Source organism: Dama dama, chromosome 26 (genome assembly GCF_033118175.1).
Source record: "Dama dama isolate Ldn47 chromosome 26, ASM3311817v1, whole genome shotgun sequence".
Lineage (NCBI taxonomy): Eukaryota > Metazoa > Chordata > Mammalia > Artiodactyla > Cervidae > Dama > Dama dama.
Window position 1 is genome coordinate 46,162,381 of NC_083706.1, and position 17,447 is coordinate 46,179,827.

At 40.1% G+C, this 17,447-nt stretch overlaps 1 protein-coding gene across 1 annotated transcript in view; it reads right to left on the reverse strand.

The window, feature by feature from the left end:
- NOX3 (NADPH oxidase 3) overlaps window positions 1–13,599 on the reverse strand; it is a 65,196-nt gene extending 51,597 nt beyond the window's left edge. Inside the window, exons 1-5 of the mRNA XM_061130272.1 lie at window positions 13,552–13,599; window positions 12,823–12,918; window positions 12,596–12,706; window positions 11,499–11,583; window positions 2,352–2,497 (exon numbers count right to left, since the gene is read on the reverse strand). Coding sequence (XP_060986255.1) covers window positions 2,352–2,497; window positions 11,499–11,583; window positions 12,596–12,706; window positions 12,823–12,918; window positions 13,552–13,599 — 486 coding nt within the window. The remainder of the gene's footprint in view (window positions 1–2,351; window positions 2,498–11,498; window positions 11,584–12,595; window positions 12,707–12,822; window positions 12,919–13,551) is intronic.
- Between the last annotated feature and the right edge of the window lie 3,848 nt (window positions 13,600–17,447).

Below are 17,447 nucleotides of genomic sequence, written 5' to 3' on the forward strand. Positions count from 1 at the left end.
AGAAGCACATTAACCTTGGAAAGGGTCCCCATACACTTCTAACAAGGGACTTATCCTTTCCTCTGCCACCTGAGGGTGGAATTCACTATGCTCAAATTTTGTCCAATGCCATTCTGTTAACTACTTTCTTTCCCATCTGTATAAATCAGCCATCATGCCAAAGTTGATGATGTTGAATTGAAATTAGGACAATATATGAAAATGCATTTTAAGATACAATACTGCCAAAAAACCCTGAGTTTCAAGTTTTTAATTTTTAAAATAAAAATGAGACTCACCATGCTTAATTGCATCTTAACATTAATAAACACTTTTCTGGAGAGGTCCCTCAGGGGCATCCCTAATAAAGCAGCTGCACATTCTGTTCCCCTGGCAGTTATTCCTTGCTCTCGATTTTTAATTGGAAGGACCATGACTTGCATTTCTTTCATGCCACCTCAGGAGGCTTGGAATACGGCTTTGTAAATCCTAGGTGATCAATAAAGATACAGCTATTCTTATCAGATAGACACAAGGCCAGAATTCTGACCTGTTAGTGTAGAGGGTGGTTAAATAGCTTTTCAGAATATGAATCATAAAACATTTTGCCTTATTGGGAGTTTCCCATATTCTGGTCAAGTCATTAGTATTCACACACTGTGTTACTATCTTTGAGACAACCATGAGCTCCATAAATGCACACTGTACTTTCTGTCAGTAAAATATCATTGATTTGGACCGCTTTGAGATCTTGAGGTAACTTAAACCGGGACTTCTCTGTTGTTTATTTTTTTCTTTGTAGAGCAAACAGTGGAAATAAAATTGAAAGGGTTATGTCTAAAACATTTAAAAGACTTTTTTTCCCAGTGTACTCAGGCATTTTAGAAATCCATTGATATCACATGGTGTGCTAATTTCAAATCATTCTTCTTTGCTTATTAAAGCAAATCCCCACTTCCCTCTTCTTGTGACATATTCATAGACTGGTTTGAGTTGCAAGGGATCATCTAAAACAATTCCTCTGTGTCTTATTAGAAATGCTCTATAATGTACATGTTGTTTTATGGGTACCTATCTTTCTCTAAATATCCCAGATTAGAAGGTTTCTTGACCTTAATTAGTACTTACATTGTATATCGCCTTTAAAATTTTGAAATAGCCATATGGGGAGTAGCTTAATCATTTTTAATTTACTTCAAATTACTTTAAAAGTATTTGTAATAAACACAATTTATTGTAGTCTCTTCAAAAGAAATTTATTCTTGGGTATGTATAACAGCAGAGTTCCCAGAGCCTTAATGGGGGACAAAGTTAACCCCAGTAGGTGCCCAGATAAATCCTGCAGCTCCAATAAGTACACCAAAGGCATTCCATTCCCACAGGCTTAGGGCCTCTGTAGCTTCTAATTATTGCCAGCTAAGAAAATGTAGCTCTACTAGATCAATGGCCTGATTTTCAAAATCACTCTAGGATAATTAGAAGACGTGACATGGAAGAATTTCCCCAGAAAGAGACTTTGAATATTGCTTCTTCAAGTAAGGCTAAATGGGCAAAAGGGTCACTTAAAGAGATGGCCCAGACAGTATTGGAGGAATTTCCATTTTGGAGAGTATTGTGTTAGGCTCTTCTTGGGCAATACAGATTTTTGATCTTGGTCAACATGCAGGATACTTTTTGCAATATGGTAGGTAGTACACTGCAAAAGTTTAGATCAACGAGGAAAACAGAGGTAGGGGATGAATTAAAGGAGAGAAATGTCTTTTCAGGCAGATTTCTGTGGCAACACATTGGGTTTTCTTACATGTGCACACAACTAATTAGCATTAATGATGTCACTGGCCATGCAGGTCTCATTATGGAATTAGCTGCTCTGTCCAGCATCAGATTTGGCAAACTAGCTAGTCATTTGTGTGCCAAAAATGACACAGGAAAAGCAATCCAGAAAACAATTTGCAAACTGACAATAAAGACATCCAATTCATCATCCCTTAATTTAGATGGTGCTTCACATTCTTTATGATTCTAATGTTGGTAAAAAATATCTAATCATGAGCTACTTGAAAAACTTAAAGGTTAAAGTTTTAATAGGTTATTTCATTCCTTGTTTAGGTGTATTTATTTATTTCTTTTGGCTATAAACTAATTAAGTGGCATCAATTTTTCTTGCTCATAACCTCTTAGCAACGATGATGGCAGAAGAAAAGGACTTCTTTTAAAAGGTGAAATTGATGTCAGCATTTGGCAGAAACCAGCTCCCTAGCTTTTAAAAAATTATTATCAGAAGCTTTTGAAATAAAAGATTCCTTATAAAGGTATCATAAAAGGAAGGATTTAGGGGATGAGAAACGATGTGACATGCAAGAAGAGCTCACTGTGTGGAAGGTCCGGATGGGGTTGAGGTAGGTCTCGTTTGGGGTGTCACCGAGTTTGGAAAGTGCAGCCACAAGTCCCTCTGCCTCTGGCGACTGGCTCCAGTGGTAATGCTCCAGATTAAACAAATGCGCCACGATGTGGATGGCTACGGGTGGGGGACAACACGGAACAGGCGCCTTGTTAATTTCTTCCTTTGTGGTTACTCCCCTGGCGGCTCAGACGGCAAAGCGTCTGGCTGCAATGCAGGAGACCTGGATTCAATCCCTGGGTTGGGAAGGTCCCCTGGAGAAGGAGATGGCAACCCACTCTAGTACCCCTTGCCTGGGAAATTCCATGGACAGAGGAGCCTGCTGGGCTACAGTCCATGGGGTTGCAGAGTCGGACACGACTGAGCGACTTCATTCACTCATGGGTAGGGGACAACACAGAACAGGCACCACGTTAGTTTCTCCCTTTGTAGTTACTCAAAAACTCAATGTCTCTCTGGTCAAGTTTCTCTGTTCTGGTTTTTGTAACCTCCAAGGAAGAGTGATTTGTGCATCTTTCCTAGTGTCTTGAATGAAATGAACTGAATACTTTTGAAGATACTGTATGATTCAGCACATTCATTTTTTTTTTTAATTTGGCTGTGCAACCCATCACCATATTCATTTTAACTATATTAAGACATAAAGTAAATTTCAATTCACCATAATTTAATTATAAATGTATAATCATTCTGGACATAGAATAGATATTATGATACACAAGCCAATTATATATATATATTCTACCCTATACATATATATAAGATACACATACACACACATCTCTTCTTTCCCAAGAAATCAGAAAGTATTTTTCTAGAATACTGTACATCAAACACACTTATATATATATATGCATATGACATATGATATAGATACCAGAAGAGACAGTGTTTTTGTTCTCTTTCAGACATTATATTTTTTATTCTTACTTTATACATACTAGTGAATATATATACATATACATATATGTACACATACACACATATACTTACATATGTTATTCCCAGTGGACCAAAATAAGTATTTATGAAACTAAATCTCTCAGTATATTCTTAAGAAGAAAATTCAGTTTTCTAATTCTGGGAGTTGGTGATGTCTAAATTCCAAGTGAAGAGAACAAGCTCAGATCACAGCATCATCTGGCCTAAGGAGTCTATACCCAGTGCTACTTTCTTGTCTTCTGAAATCTATGGGGATGCCAGCAGCCACAACATTCAGACAAGAACATCCTGAGGCTCTTCCTGCCAATGGGAGCCCTGCTGGGTGGCCAGATGATACTCGCCATTGAGATCAGATTCAAGTGTGAAATGAGAACTCATTACCCAGAGGATAGGTAATTTCCCAGCTGACATCTTCTTTTTTTTTTCCCCCCTGCATCCACAGTGAAAAGCTGCAGAGGTTTCTACTATTATAAGTCTCTATAGTGTGGGTGAATTCTGGGGTCAACCATGGTTGTACACTGTGAGTTGAGGTGTGGTTGTTGTTTAGTAGCTCAGTCGTGTCTGACTCTTTGTGACCCCATGGACTGTAGCCCACCCGGCTCTTCTTTCTATGGAATTTCCCAGGCAAGAATACTGGAGTGGGTGTGTGGAGTGAGGGAAAAGGAAACAGCAGGAGTTTTGTGAATGTCGGTGGCATTTGGTTCTAGTAGCAGATAAATTTAGAAATATATTTAAATACATCACCTCCTAATTGTCCTCTTCTCTCTGTCACCCGAGTTCCATTTAACAGAGCCATTCCCTTTTATGCCCTGCAAAGCAATCCTCCTGTTTTAAGACCCAATTCAAAAGTTGTTTTCTCAAGCATTCTTCAGTTCCGCAGGCATGGATGATGCCTTGATGACATTTTCCAGATATTATGGTTCTGATTATTTTTACCTGCATTTCTTGATGGATTTTGACCCCTCAAGACTGGATCATCTTGAAATCTCAACACCTGGCACATGCTTAGCATCAGCCTGAATTTAGTCAGGGCTTCCCTGCTAGCTCAGTGGTAAAGAATATGCCTGCTAATAGGGGAGATGCAGGAGACTCGGGTTCAGTCCCTGGGTTAGGAAGATCCCCTGGAGGAGGGAATGGCAACCCACTCCAGTATTCTTGCCTGCAGAATCCCATGGACAGAGGAGCCTGGCAGGCTACAGTCCATGGAGTAACAAAGTCAGACATGACTGAAGCGACTGAGCGTGCATGTCCTTAGCAATGATGTGCAGAGTGAGATTACAGAACGGGAGAAAGTCCAGAGCGACAGTCTATGTGCAGCATTGTTAGAGTAGCATTTTCTCTGCTAATATGTATTTTTGCACATTTTTCTACAGCCTTTAAGTCGGAAATCAATTCAAATATACTTTTGGTTGAAGCTTTTACTTAAGAATGCAAAGAACGAGACAGTGTTTCTGAGTCTATGATGTTAACTATCTCTTTATGGATTTAGTGAGGTGAGCACCAAAGAGGTAGTGTCTTTCCTCATATGTTCTATTTGTCAATATATATGGCCATGCCTCTGAAGGGGCTGTCTTGTTTGGTCCCAGCATCCATGGAGCTAGAAAAGCTTACCCAGCAGCAGTCTCTTGCAATATGCTGTATATAAAAAGGAAACTGTTTTCTTAGTTCAACATAAACATTGTCTAGTATTTTCTAATAGCTGTTTTCTGACAATGGTCTTAAAGTTTTGAAAAACAAGTAATGTTTTTCTTAGCTAACATACATTGAATACTTATTATTATATTTTATATATAATATGTTATATATAATATTATATATTATATATTATATCATTAATATATATTATTATATACTCCAAATGCTGTTACAAATTCTTTAGGCATATGATTTCACGTAATCCTCAAATATTAGTCTTATTCCCATTTTACAGATCAGTGTTTAATAAATTAAGAGGCCTGTAGTTCATTGATGGAAAAGGTAGGATAAAACTCTGTTTGCCTATGCCAGAGCCCAATCTTTTGACCTTTAAGTTATATTGCTTCTTTTCTCTAATCAATAATCACTATACTTTACTGAAGATGAATTTCTCCTAAGGGCTTAGCTAGACTCTTTGAATAGCTCACTTGGTGTCTTTAATCTAGAGTCAAAGAGCTCCTAAGACTGATGACTGATCATTATCTTTGGAGTCCTCTTTGTAGGTGGGTATAAATCCTCTATCTGCATTTTATCCCTTCACCCACACGCCTCTGCTCATACCTCCTTCAATTCTCCCTCTGTGGACTAAAGCAGACCAGAGAGAGAGGAGTTATTCCCATTTTACAGAAATAGACACTGAGCTTCAAGCCCCAAATTAAGTGATGTATTTACCATTACATAACCTACATGTGATGGTCAGAAAAGGAACACAGGATAAAGTCTAGGTCTTTTATAGTCTACGTTCTATAGCTTCTTTCTCCCATGTAATGAGCTGTTGGTCACAATCTACTTTCTATTAGGTTGATTTCCACATGAGCATTTGGCACTGATGAACTAAATTTATTTTTTTTTCTAAATTTAAGTACATTTATTCCATGAGCAAAGATATTGAGCTCTTCATCTATTCCTATTGCCAGGTTTCTCATAACAAATCTGAGGAAACTAACGAGGTAGAGTATGAAAACCCAAGATGCTTTTCACAAGGTAGCTCTTCAGGGAATATATTGAAAGCTATTCCTTCCATTTTCTTCTATGTACTTTAAAATTCATATCTTAAATGTTTCATTTCCCCAGCTACCTCCATGTTATTTTCTTTTCAGGTGGTACAGTGGTAAAGAATCTATCTGCCAATGCGGGAAATGCAAGAGACACGGGCTTGAACCCTGGAGAAGGAAATGGCAAGCCACTCCAGTGTTTTTGCCTGGAATATACCATGGACAGAGTAGCCTGGGGGCTAGAGTACACGTAGTCACAACATGTCAGATACGACTGAGCCCAGCACAGGAGCAGTGCTGCCCGTGTGCACGCTCAGTTCCCCAGTCATGGCTGACTCTTTGTGACCCCAAGGACTGTAGCCCGCCAGGCTCTTCTGTCCATGGAATTTTCCAGGCCAGAATTCTGGAGCCGGTTGCAATTTCTCCAGGGGATCTTCCTGACCCAAGGATTGAACCTGCATCTCATGTATCACCTGCATTGGCAAGTGGATCCTTTACCACTGAGCCACCTGGGAATCCATTTTCTCTTAGGTTGTACCCTGATTTTATTGCAATCTTGGCTTGGAACCAAAGGTATTCCAGCTACCAAATCCAGGGTTGCTGGAACTTGATAGATATCAGGGGAGAGATGGCTTTTGTTCTTTTAAAGACATTATATTTTCTATTCTTCCACTTATATGTTTTAGTTATTTTAATATGAATAGCTGTGCTATCTATGTTCACAGTGACAGTTGTTTCACGTATATGATAAAATAGTGACAGGATTTTATTTTTTCTCTCTTAGTCATCAAAATCATGTTACTCGATTTGGTATGAGCATGTGGGAGAAAGAAAACTGGAGGATATGTCTCAGTTACTTAACTTCTTTTAGTCCCTGTTTTCTCATCTGTAAAAGGGGTGGGTTGAACTAAACCATGATATCTAGGCTCCCTTCCAGCTGTCTGGCTCCTATGTCTCCATTTGAAGTTAACTGGGAACAGTTGTCATCTGAAAGGGAGCTGCAGTCCAATATGAGAGCAAACATGAAATTTAACGTTTTAAAACATTTTCAAAATCAACACTGTCTTAAAGAAGCTTCTTCAGTCTTATGGCAAATCCAGTGTCACCAGCTACACAGGTTCTCTCCTCATGGTGTCTCAGGGGACCTTCTACCGATCGCTTGGAAGATCCCAAGGTACACATTTCCAGAACCCATGTTAAAAAAATGCTATGGCTCAGTCTTTCCACTATTTTTTCTTACCAAAATATTTTTTACAGTTAAAAGAGAGCTGCAATCTTGGACATACTACAAATGCACATTTAATTGGTGTGTGAACTTTGGAGTTCAAATAAGGAGCTTTTATTGAAGAGTGAATAAAAAAAATTCATAAAGGCTACAATTAGACCCAGTTGCCTTGAGAAAGTTCCTTTTCCTCCCTTCTTTCCTTCCTTTTCTTTTTCAGGAGATCAAAGGGAGCATAATTGAGGGAGAATCTTGGAAGTGTGGTCAGTTCTATGCTATCTTTCTGCCTGCCTGTCAGTGATAACAGTCATTTTGGAGTTAGTCACCTCCTAATTAAGCAGCCTTTAGAAAGAAGGACCCAGGGACAAATTCTGGCTGTGTTTCTTGCAGCCAGAATTTGGCCCCAAACTTTTAAATTTGTGGTCTTGTTTCTGCAAGAATACACATATTCTCTGGCATACTGTGCATGCCAATCATTTGAAAATCACATTAAATTGTGTGAGGCAGGACTGGGGAGACGCCTCCTTGGAACTCTACATGCCTCAAGCAGAACTAGATCAGTAGCCATCCCTTTGGGATCAGGTCTGAAAACGTTTGGGCCTCTGGGATTGATCTCTGTGGTGGGGCCTCCAAATCATTTTTTCTCAGCATCCTGATTCTGAGGTCACTTCTCTCAACCTGTCTCTATTGTGTTTCTTGAGGTTTACAAACTAATCAGGAGGTGCCCGTGGGTCATTATCCACCCCTGGAACCTAGCAGATGCCAACTGCAGGGGCAGACAGAGCTGCCTGGGTCACCATTCACAGCCCCCTGGAAGGAAGCTCGGGCTTAAAGCACTACTATTCAATTGGAAGGGTCTTCAATGTCTCCTGTGGGCCAGAGTCCAGAAAGATCTGCATTAACAAGAACAGAGAGGCTGCAAAACTATGATTTTTATACCAGGGAAAATGGGGCTCTGAAAATGATTTATTAGTGGTTGAAGAAGGCTCCAGCAGCTCTTATCGTAGGCAAGCAAGCAGGGAGGCAGGAAGCCAAAAGAAGAGTTCCTGTCACTGCATTTTCGGTGATGCCCTTGATTATAGATACCATTGTTTGCCTCTTCCCTCCTCCTCCCCAGCCTACTTTCACCAGTCTCTAATTACCTCCTTTAATGATTTGACCAATTAAAGCCTGCAGTTCAACTTATAGGGGAACGGATGAGAAATTAGAGTCTGGCACGCAAACTTCGACGTGGATGCACTTCTTCCAAGGTTACACACCTCTATTAAGCCGGTCGGCTATTTGAAAAGCAGCATAATGGGCGATGCTAATAAAGCAAGCACGGGGACATTTTCAGCAGCTCCCGAGTGAATCTACCAGAAGGACAAAATGTGAAAAGCAAAGGTACATCTATGAAACCAGGGCTTAGCATTTTTCTCCCCCTAAAAGCACAGTTGCCAGCCGCGTTTCTTCGTCAATGTGAAATGTAATAATTGCTTTGTCAGGGTTTGGGAGAAGCAGAGCGCTCTCTCTCCACCCTCCTGCCTCTGCCTGGAGTGGAAACAACAGCAGGGCTGCTGGTTGCCATGGCGGTGGGAGACGAGGAGCCTCTGCTCTTAAAAGCCGTCAGACCCTGCCCCGGGAGACGTTTGGGAGCCTGGCAAACAGTGGGGATTCAAGGAGAAGAGGGCCGGGGAGAAGACTTGATTCTCTCCAGGGATTTGTGAGGGAAAGCGGGAGAACGGGCATCCTGCTTTGTCTTGTCAGAGCAGAATGTGAATTGATTATCTTGGATGACTGGCATCAGTTTGAGTCTCTTCGCTGCCCACACTCTATCTTTCGTCCACCCCCAAAACGCTCCCGGTTCCCTGGCAACTCCTGAACGCTTACAGAGCACCTTGTCCCAAGAAATCCCTTGATCTCTTTCTTCCTGCTGGTTAACTTTCCTACGCATCCTAAGGTTAGACCAGATTTGTTGAGGACCTATTATGTGCGGGGACCGGGAGAGGGAAGAGGCATAAGGCACAGTCTCACGTTTTAAGGTGATCGGAGTCTGAGAAATTGTACTGTGTGGTAGGAGGGGTGGCTAGGGCCCAGAGATAAAGAAGCCTAATAGCCCAGATCTGGTAGCTCAGGGGGAAGCTGGCTAAGCCCGGAGCCCTGGATGTGGTGACCATTTATCCAGTGAAGAAGGAGAGGGCAAGCATTTCAGACAGACGGAATAGCAAGGGCAAATGCACAGCCTGCTCAGGGACCACCAGTAGCGAGGAAAAAGCAAGGGGGTGTGGTGATGGGAGCCTGCCCACCAAGCTGATTCTCTTCGCAATAGCAGCAGTAAATGACCTGAAGTCTGTAGGTTTCCAAGAGGTCCACTCCTGGCAGCTAGTCTGCACATCTCATAAGAATGGATAGAGTGCATTACTGATTGCTTTTTTTTTTTAATTCCACAGAGTAGGACATAAGGAACTTATCTGAGATCACACAACCCATCAGTAGCAGGCGTATAAAAGAACTTGGTCATCTGATTCTAGTCAACTGCTGTCCCTGTGAATTATGCTCCGTCCTGAAACCATTACTGACTGTACCAGTTTCAGGAGGTTATATATAGTTCCTATCATGGTATCTTGGGCACGGGAGGCAGATATTCAACATGCATCACTGATATATATATATATATATATATATATATACTATTGATATATGATTCTGCATGAAGAAATATACATACCCAAAGGTTTAAGGAGAAAAAATCATTGCATAACACATATTTTCCTTTATTCTTTGATTCCTTTTCTGACATGTTTTGATGCTCTGGGGTTTTTTTGTTCCTTCTCTCTATAATATCTTTATAACTTTCTCTTAGAGTCCAATTCTGCCTTAAAGCTATTGCAGAGTGAGCATTCTTCCTGCCATTGTAGTGTGTTTTATCTCCTCCTTTAAAACAGAATTAAAGGTTCTCAGGTTTTAAAGGAAGCCTAGAGTTTCCTTGAATTCCTTCTCTGAAGCACTTTCCAAGATGCAATCTGGATTCCACTAGAACAGCTCCCCCCACAGGGAACTCAGCCCTCTCAGGGGGCCCTTATTCTAATTTCAGATTTTTTTCAAGGTCTGGCAAAGGCTTCCATTTCTGAGCTTAAATCTGCTTCCCTGAGTCTTCATTCCTTCCTGCGTTTACTCATTCATCAAAGATTATTGGCATCTACATATACTCTGCACCAATGCAGGCCTTGGAACACAAAGATGAATTAGCCCTGCTCTTTGTCCTCCAAACTTTCTCTGGTTTTCTCTGGGACATGCTGTAGTTTTACCCTTAATTCTTAACAAACACTGAAGGACTTTTCCAAACACTTCCTGGGTTGGCTTAATCTGGCTTTGAAGACAGCCAGTAGGGAGCTCTCCCCACTTGTCTCAGCACACACCCAAAGTTGTGCTAATTGGCACTGGGGCACCGTCTGTCATGTCTTGTTGCTTAATTAAATCTATATTTGTTTTGAATGTTCTTTTTACTCTGCTATTTTTTTTATGCATGAGAGGATAAAAACAAAAGAGAAAAACATTTTATAGTTAAATTAGTTTGAGGAAAACAGTCCTGAATCATAACTCTTTATTGTTCAGATAGCCTTTTATTTCAATGTCTTTGTTGTCCAACAAAACCACAAGCCAGTTGGTTGTTGCCCCTCTTCGTTTCTGTCTCATCAGAGTTTAACCTTGACCTTGGATGCTAATTTCTAGTGCTTTTATCTTGAACTCTCTTGTTTTCTAATTCAAGAAATGGTGATAACAATTTATATGCCTATAAAGCTTCAGATCTTTTCAAGATCCTTTTATATCCACTAGCTCAATACTATTCAAAACCTCGTTCACATGATCTTGCTTTTCTTCTTTTTATTGCCCATGATACCACTTGATAGTCATTTTCCCATGACTGAATGGGATTTTGAGTATAGGTCAATTTTATTTCTGATGTGAATTATATTGAACAACAAAGTGCTTATTTTTCAAGTGGGTCTTTACCACGGTATTATCAACAAGCTTAATTATTCAGAAATGAAGATGAAGTTTCATAAACTTTTCCTTGACAAATTGAAGGCTTGGTAAAGAAGAGAAGGCATGAATGTAAATTAGAAATTTAAAAATCCATTTGTATAAGGTTTGTATGGTCAGATGGAAGACAAAGATTTCTTTCACCTAAGGGTGAGTCTTTGGCAGGGAGGAAATAAACAAAACTATTAAGTGAACGTGTGGTATTATAAAATTAATCAGACAATTAATAATAAGCACTTACTTGCATTAATGACTATCCCATAGGCAACCAGTTTGTGGAATTTGAGATTTTTGTCTAATTGCCTCCTCCATGGTCCTCTGAAGCACTAGAGTAACAAAAATTAGAAAGTCTTATTCAGGGAAAATCATAGCAATAACAGTGTTATGAGAGTTAAGAGAGCAAGACTCAGGCTCTCCCTCTAAATTACTAAAGGTGTGCCTACCTGGACAAAAAATTAGTGGCCATTAATTAGTCAAACAGGCAAAATCAAATGGTTATTACTAGCTTTGCTGAAATTCCAACTCAATAAAAGTGATTGAGTTAGTAGCTCCCTGGCTAAAAGTCAAAACTCTAGAATAAACCTGCTAATAATCATGCATCAGCTAATTTAGAAAATGAAGATGATAACCATCATCCTCAGTGATGTGATTTAAGTAGTCTATAAATTATTCCTTATTACACAAAGAAAGGCTCTATATTCATCTACATCTAAATATTCATAAAATTATGAAGATGATTATATGATAAATTATTAAGTCTAGAAGGGTTGTTGAAGGTCTCATTTTTCTGTACAGTGCATTATTCTGTTTGGCAGGAAACACAGGTAAGCACTCAATGCAGTGAAATCTACATAATTAGGAAATGCCCCATTGTGTCTGCTAGGGGTTAAAATTTACATACTAAAATCTATGTACACTAATTGTGTTTTCCTGGGCTGAAAACTCAGAGAGACGTTTCTTTAGTGGCATTTGACTCATCTACGTATCTGTTTCCTTTTAATCAGGAATGGTAATAGTTCAAGCTGTTTTAATGCTTCCATCTTCATGAGTCAGGTCAATCTTATTAGCCTTTCTTTTCTGATGAAGCAGATGCATCAGGGGAAGGTTGAGCAATGAGTCCAATGTCATGTAAGGTGTCAATGGCAAAAGGAAAACACAAATCAAATGTACCAATTTCCGATTTTCAGTTTTAGCTGTTGTGTCCTCTCTACAAAGAAGCACATGTCAATCTAAACAGGATTATTGGGAATTTTGTAGTGAAGTATATCTTTGTTTTCAATAGCACTTATATTAATAGATCATAACAACGGAAATTATTTCAAATAACTTAGTACTTACGGTACTTGTCCCTCTCATGAATGAAATAAGGTTTCGACTGACGGGGAATAGGATTAGCATGCAGTTAAAATTCAGGCAGACTGCAGATGCGCGAGCCCAAGCCAGTGTTGACTGTCAGTATGTAAAGACGTAAGAAAGAGATACAGTGAAACAGGGAAACTGGGGGGAATAGAATGCATTTTGTTTTCTGAAATGATAATTAATGCATAGTACCCAAATCTACTTACACCCAGAATAACTCGCGTATAAAGGAAAGACTCTTCCTCTTCATACCAATAGAATGTGTCAATAAACAGATATAAATTCACTCCCAGCCATGAGAGCTAGAGCAGAATGGAAAAAAGAGCCAATCAATACTGCCTTCAACCTTTCCTTCTTCTCAAAATCACTTGGGGTTCTTGGGGTCTTTTTTTTTTTTAAGCGAAATGAAAAGCTTTTCAATATCAATCAGAATCATTCCATCTACTTATTTCTTATAGGTTAGTTTCATAACAGTTATCATCATGATAAGAAATTGTTAACTTTATTAAAAAAGATTTGAAACACATAGGGGTATACTTTAAGGAATTTAATGAAAAGTACAGAACCCTCCTAATCAACATTGCTATAATGTATTAAGTCAATGATGTCAAGGAGGAAATCCTTAAAAATCAACTCAGAAAATACTTTAGAAAAATTCCAATGTCATAGCCTAATTCAAACACTTCCTTCAATTTACAGAAACATTTATACCCGATGCAAATGAAAACCACTTGACTTTAAAAATAATGATTTGCATGATTCTGCAAGAGTAAATTAAGATTTACCAAGGTGTATCTCCTGGATGTTTTCTAACAAGTTTTAGTCTTTTAAGCAGAGCAATACTTCACGTTACTTAGTGTTCCTATACAAGTTATCCGAAGAATCAAGGTATGCAATGTATATATTTAGAGCTGAATAACAAAAATGATACTTACTACTAATATGATGGAGAGACTCTCGTTCAAAATCCAGCATCCCATCATGACAGCTTTGCTCTTTTTGCAGTTGGCAAATTATTTCTTTCATTCACCTCAGCCTGGATGTTGTATCCCTAGCAAGGGCTTTTTTGCTGTGTTATTTTATCTTTTTGTCTTAGGAAGCACCTACTGGGAGCAGCTCTTGAGGAATTTCTAATTAAGGACTTCTTGCCAAAGGCACATCTCCAAGTTGACATGCCTCATGACCTGGGTGAAAACAAGGCAAGTCTCTGTCTAATGATTCCTTTCTTCAAAGATTTCACAAGAAAAGAAAGCTCGTTTTATTAAATTAGCCTCATGTACTTTATACCCCATTCATTTTCTACATGATTGCAGTCAGGATGATAATAAGTCCTTATGTAAATTTGAAAAATAACCTAACTGCTGAAGGCTGGATACAGCAAAACATTTTAATAGAGTTTTTGCCACTTTGTTTATTTTCGTTTCCTCACTTCCTTTCTTCCTCTTCGAAAAAAGCTTTTTATAGAAAACATAGAATGATAGGTAAATAAATATAAGTAAATCTTTCAGAAGATGATGAAGAAAACCAGAGAAGAATCATTAAAAAAAAAAAACACAGATGGAGGAACTTTCATAAATTTAAAATGTGGATGGGACTTCCCTGGTAGTCCAGTGGTTAAGACTCCATGCTCTCAATGCAGGGGACCCAGGTTTGATTCCTGGTTCAGGGAACTAGATCCTGCATGCCACATCTAAGACCTGATGCAGCCAAATAAATAAATATTAAAAAAATATGTAACTATAAGGAATGAAGGAGACAGTTTTGTGGGATTGCAAAATGAATTGTATTTTTTTCCCCCTAATCCCACTTGGTGTACCCAGGAGGTCAGTGAGAATATTCTTTCATACTTTAGTGATCCAAAGAGTGGCTCTGTCTGGGTCTGGTCCAGTCTCTGATTTTGTGTAAGTTACAGTTATTAAATGGGGCTTCCCAGGAGGCGCAGTGGTAAAGAATCTGCTTGCCAATGCAGGAGTTGCAAGAGATGTGGGTTTGATCCCTGGGTTGGGAAGATCCCCTGGAGTAGGAAATGGCAATCCATTCCAGTATTCTTGCCTGGAAAATTCCATGGACAGAGGAGCCTGGAGGGCTACAGTGCTTGGGGTTGCAAAGAATCGGACACAACTCAGTGATTGAGCACACACACACACACAGTTATTAAATACAGTGACTATGACTGCTCTGGTGGGCAAAGTTGGTCCAATTTCAGCAATATGTTTTTTTGCTCAAATATTTCACTTAAAGTTTTCACATAATTAAGATGGAAATAGGAGGCTTGAATAATTGCTTAAGCTTTCTGTATCCTCATATGCTGAATCTATTTAGTTATTCTAAAAATACTAAAATTTTAATATTAATTAAAATTAAAAGAAAATATTAAAATTAAAAAGAAAATTAAAATTGGCAATAATGATAATTATGAATATTCATTTACCTAAATAATAGGAAACAATGACAGATTTTATTTTCTTTGTCTCCAAAATCACTGTGAATGGTGACTACAACCACGAAACTAAGACACTTGCTCCTTGGAAGAAAAACTATGATGAACTTAGCATATTAAAAAGCAGAGACATCACTGACAACAAACGTTCATATACACAAAGCTATAGTTTTTCCAGTAGTCATGTAGGGTTGTGAAAGCTGGACCATAAAGAAGGCTGAGCATTGAAGAATTGATGCTTTTAACTGTGGTACTGGAAAAGACTCTTAAAAGTCCCTTGGACAGCAAGGAGATCAAAATAGTCAATCCTAAAGGAAATCAACCCTGAATATTCATTGGAAGGACTGATGCTGAAGCTGAAGCTCCAATACTTTGGCCACTTGATGCTAAGAACCGATTCATTGGAAAAGACCCTGATGCTGGGAAAGACTGAGGGCAGGAAGAGAAGGGGGTGACAAAGAATGAGATGGTTGGATGGCATCACCAACTCAATGAACATAAGTTTGCATTAAACTCCAGGAGATAATGAAGGACAAGGAAACCTGGTGTGTTGTAGTCCATGGGGTTGCAAGGAGTTGGACGTGGCTTAGCAACTGATTAGCAACAAATAATAAGAGTATTTCTAAATCTTAAATAAATAATCCAGGTGCCAGGTTAAAGACTTTTCCAATATTGTCCTATTAACTCATTGACTCTAAGAGGTAGGTATTCTAAGCCAAATTACAATACAGAAACAAGCCTAATGAAGTAACTTGCAGTAGGAACAGCTGGAACCTCTGAATTTAGCATCATTATTTTTAAACATTACCCTAAACATCTCCTTTTCTTTCATTCATAAATATACAATTTTATGTGATATTTTCAGGGCAAATTTAGGCATTCAAATGTAAGCTGATAAAATATGGATACCTAAGAAAGATAGTGAAGTACTGGGAAGCCTGGCATGCTACAGTGCATGGAGTCGCAAAGAGTCAGACAGAACTTAGCAACTGAGCAACAGAAAAAGTACAAAAGTAAAAACATCCCCTTAGAATAAATTTCACTGAATTATGCCTTAATATCTTTTTTTTTTTTTGCTTTAATATCTTAAAAAAAAAAAAAAAAAATCCCACAAGTCTATGTATTAGACTTGCAGCAGGTCCCGACAGGCCAAAAAGGGGCTGCCCACATTGCAGGCTCCTCAGGGAGGATGGGTCACCAGGAGGAAGACTGCCTGATAGAAAGATTGTTATAAATGGGTGAGCCAGACATTTAGCACATAACAGAAACCTTACAGAAAAGGGGGAGGGAAGTCCTAGGTGCTGGAGAGCTTGGTTCCTCGGGCAGTATTGGGAAAGGAGAAGAGGGCACAGGGGAGAAACTTCTAGAAGCATTTGGAGCTAGACTCACCTAGAAGCCCAAGGTCGGGAAGCAGAGATGCCTCCCACATCCCTGCAAGCAGACAGGCCCTGCGAAAAGTCAAGGGAGGTGGGTTTCCAAAGCCTGTGGACAGTGGTTTTCAAAGGAATCTCAGTAGCTCCAATGTCCTGCAGTTGGGGGTGAAGGTTGCACCCCCAATGCCCCAGAAATGTCAGTGAGAGGCGCACAGTTACACCCAGAACTGAAGCGCCGGCGAGAGAGAGGCCTGTGAGGTGCTTCAGTTTCTGATCCGGAGTCTCAGCTCCGGAAACCATATGACTGAAACCAACCCCATGCGCACAGGGAAGCCAAACAACATGGAAACATCACAGTTTGGAGCAGAGAAAGGTGTGCTGAGGGCCCCTCAAGGCGACGGGGTGTCTCATGCCTTGAAAACCCCCAGTTCTCCCAAAGCTCTCAGCAAAGCCCTTTTCTCGGAAAGGGGAGGGCGGGGCGGGATGAACTGTTGCAAACGTCTTGGTGTCAGAGCCTTTGTTCTTGAGGTCAGATCACGGTCAGGTAGCCGTGTTGCTGTGAATCTCCACCAAACAAGGGTTAGTCTCTGTTCTGACAAGAAAGGGCCAGTTTCCGGTGTGGCTGAGGAGGCAGATCTCAGCTGGCAGCTCCCTCAGGACCAGATCCCCAGACCCTATCCAGTGTCATCGCTGAGGGAGCCAGGACCCAGCCGACCCTCAGGCTCCTCAGGCCTCCCAAGTGGCGAGGTTGAGGGGCAGGTCCTACAGACCACCTCTCATGCAGACTCAGCTGCCGTGAGGACACAGAGGTGGGGATGGGGAGAGATATATGCTGCCTCAAGGCCTAGGCCCAGCCAGTGGGCAGCTTGACCAGGCTCTGGAGCCCTGCAGGAAACAGCACAAGCCTCTTTCCTGAGACCCCAGCTCACCTGCTGGCCTGAAGCCAGGTTGCTGGAGGGCCCTAAAGCCGAGATCCGCCTCTTAGCTCACTCTCCTCTTGACCATCACTTGTTTCAGT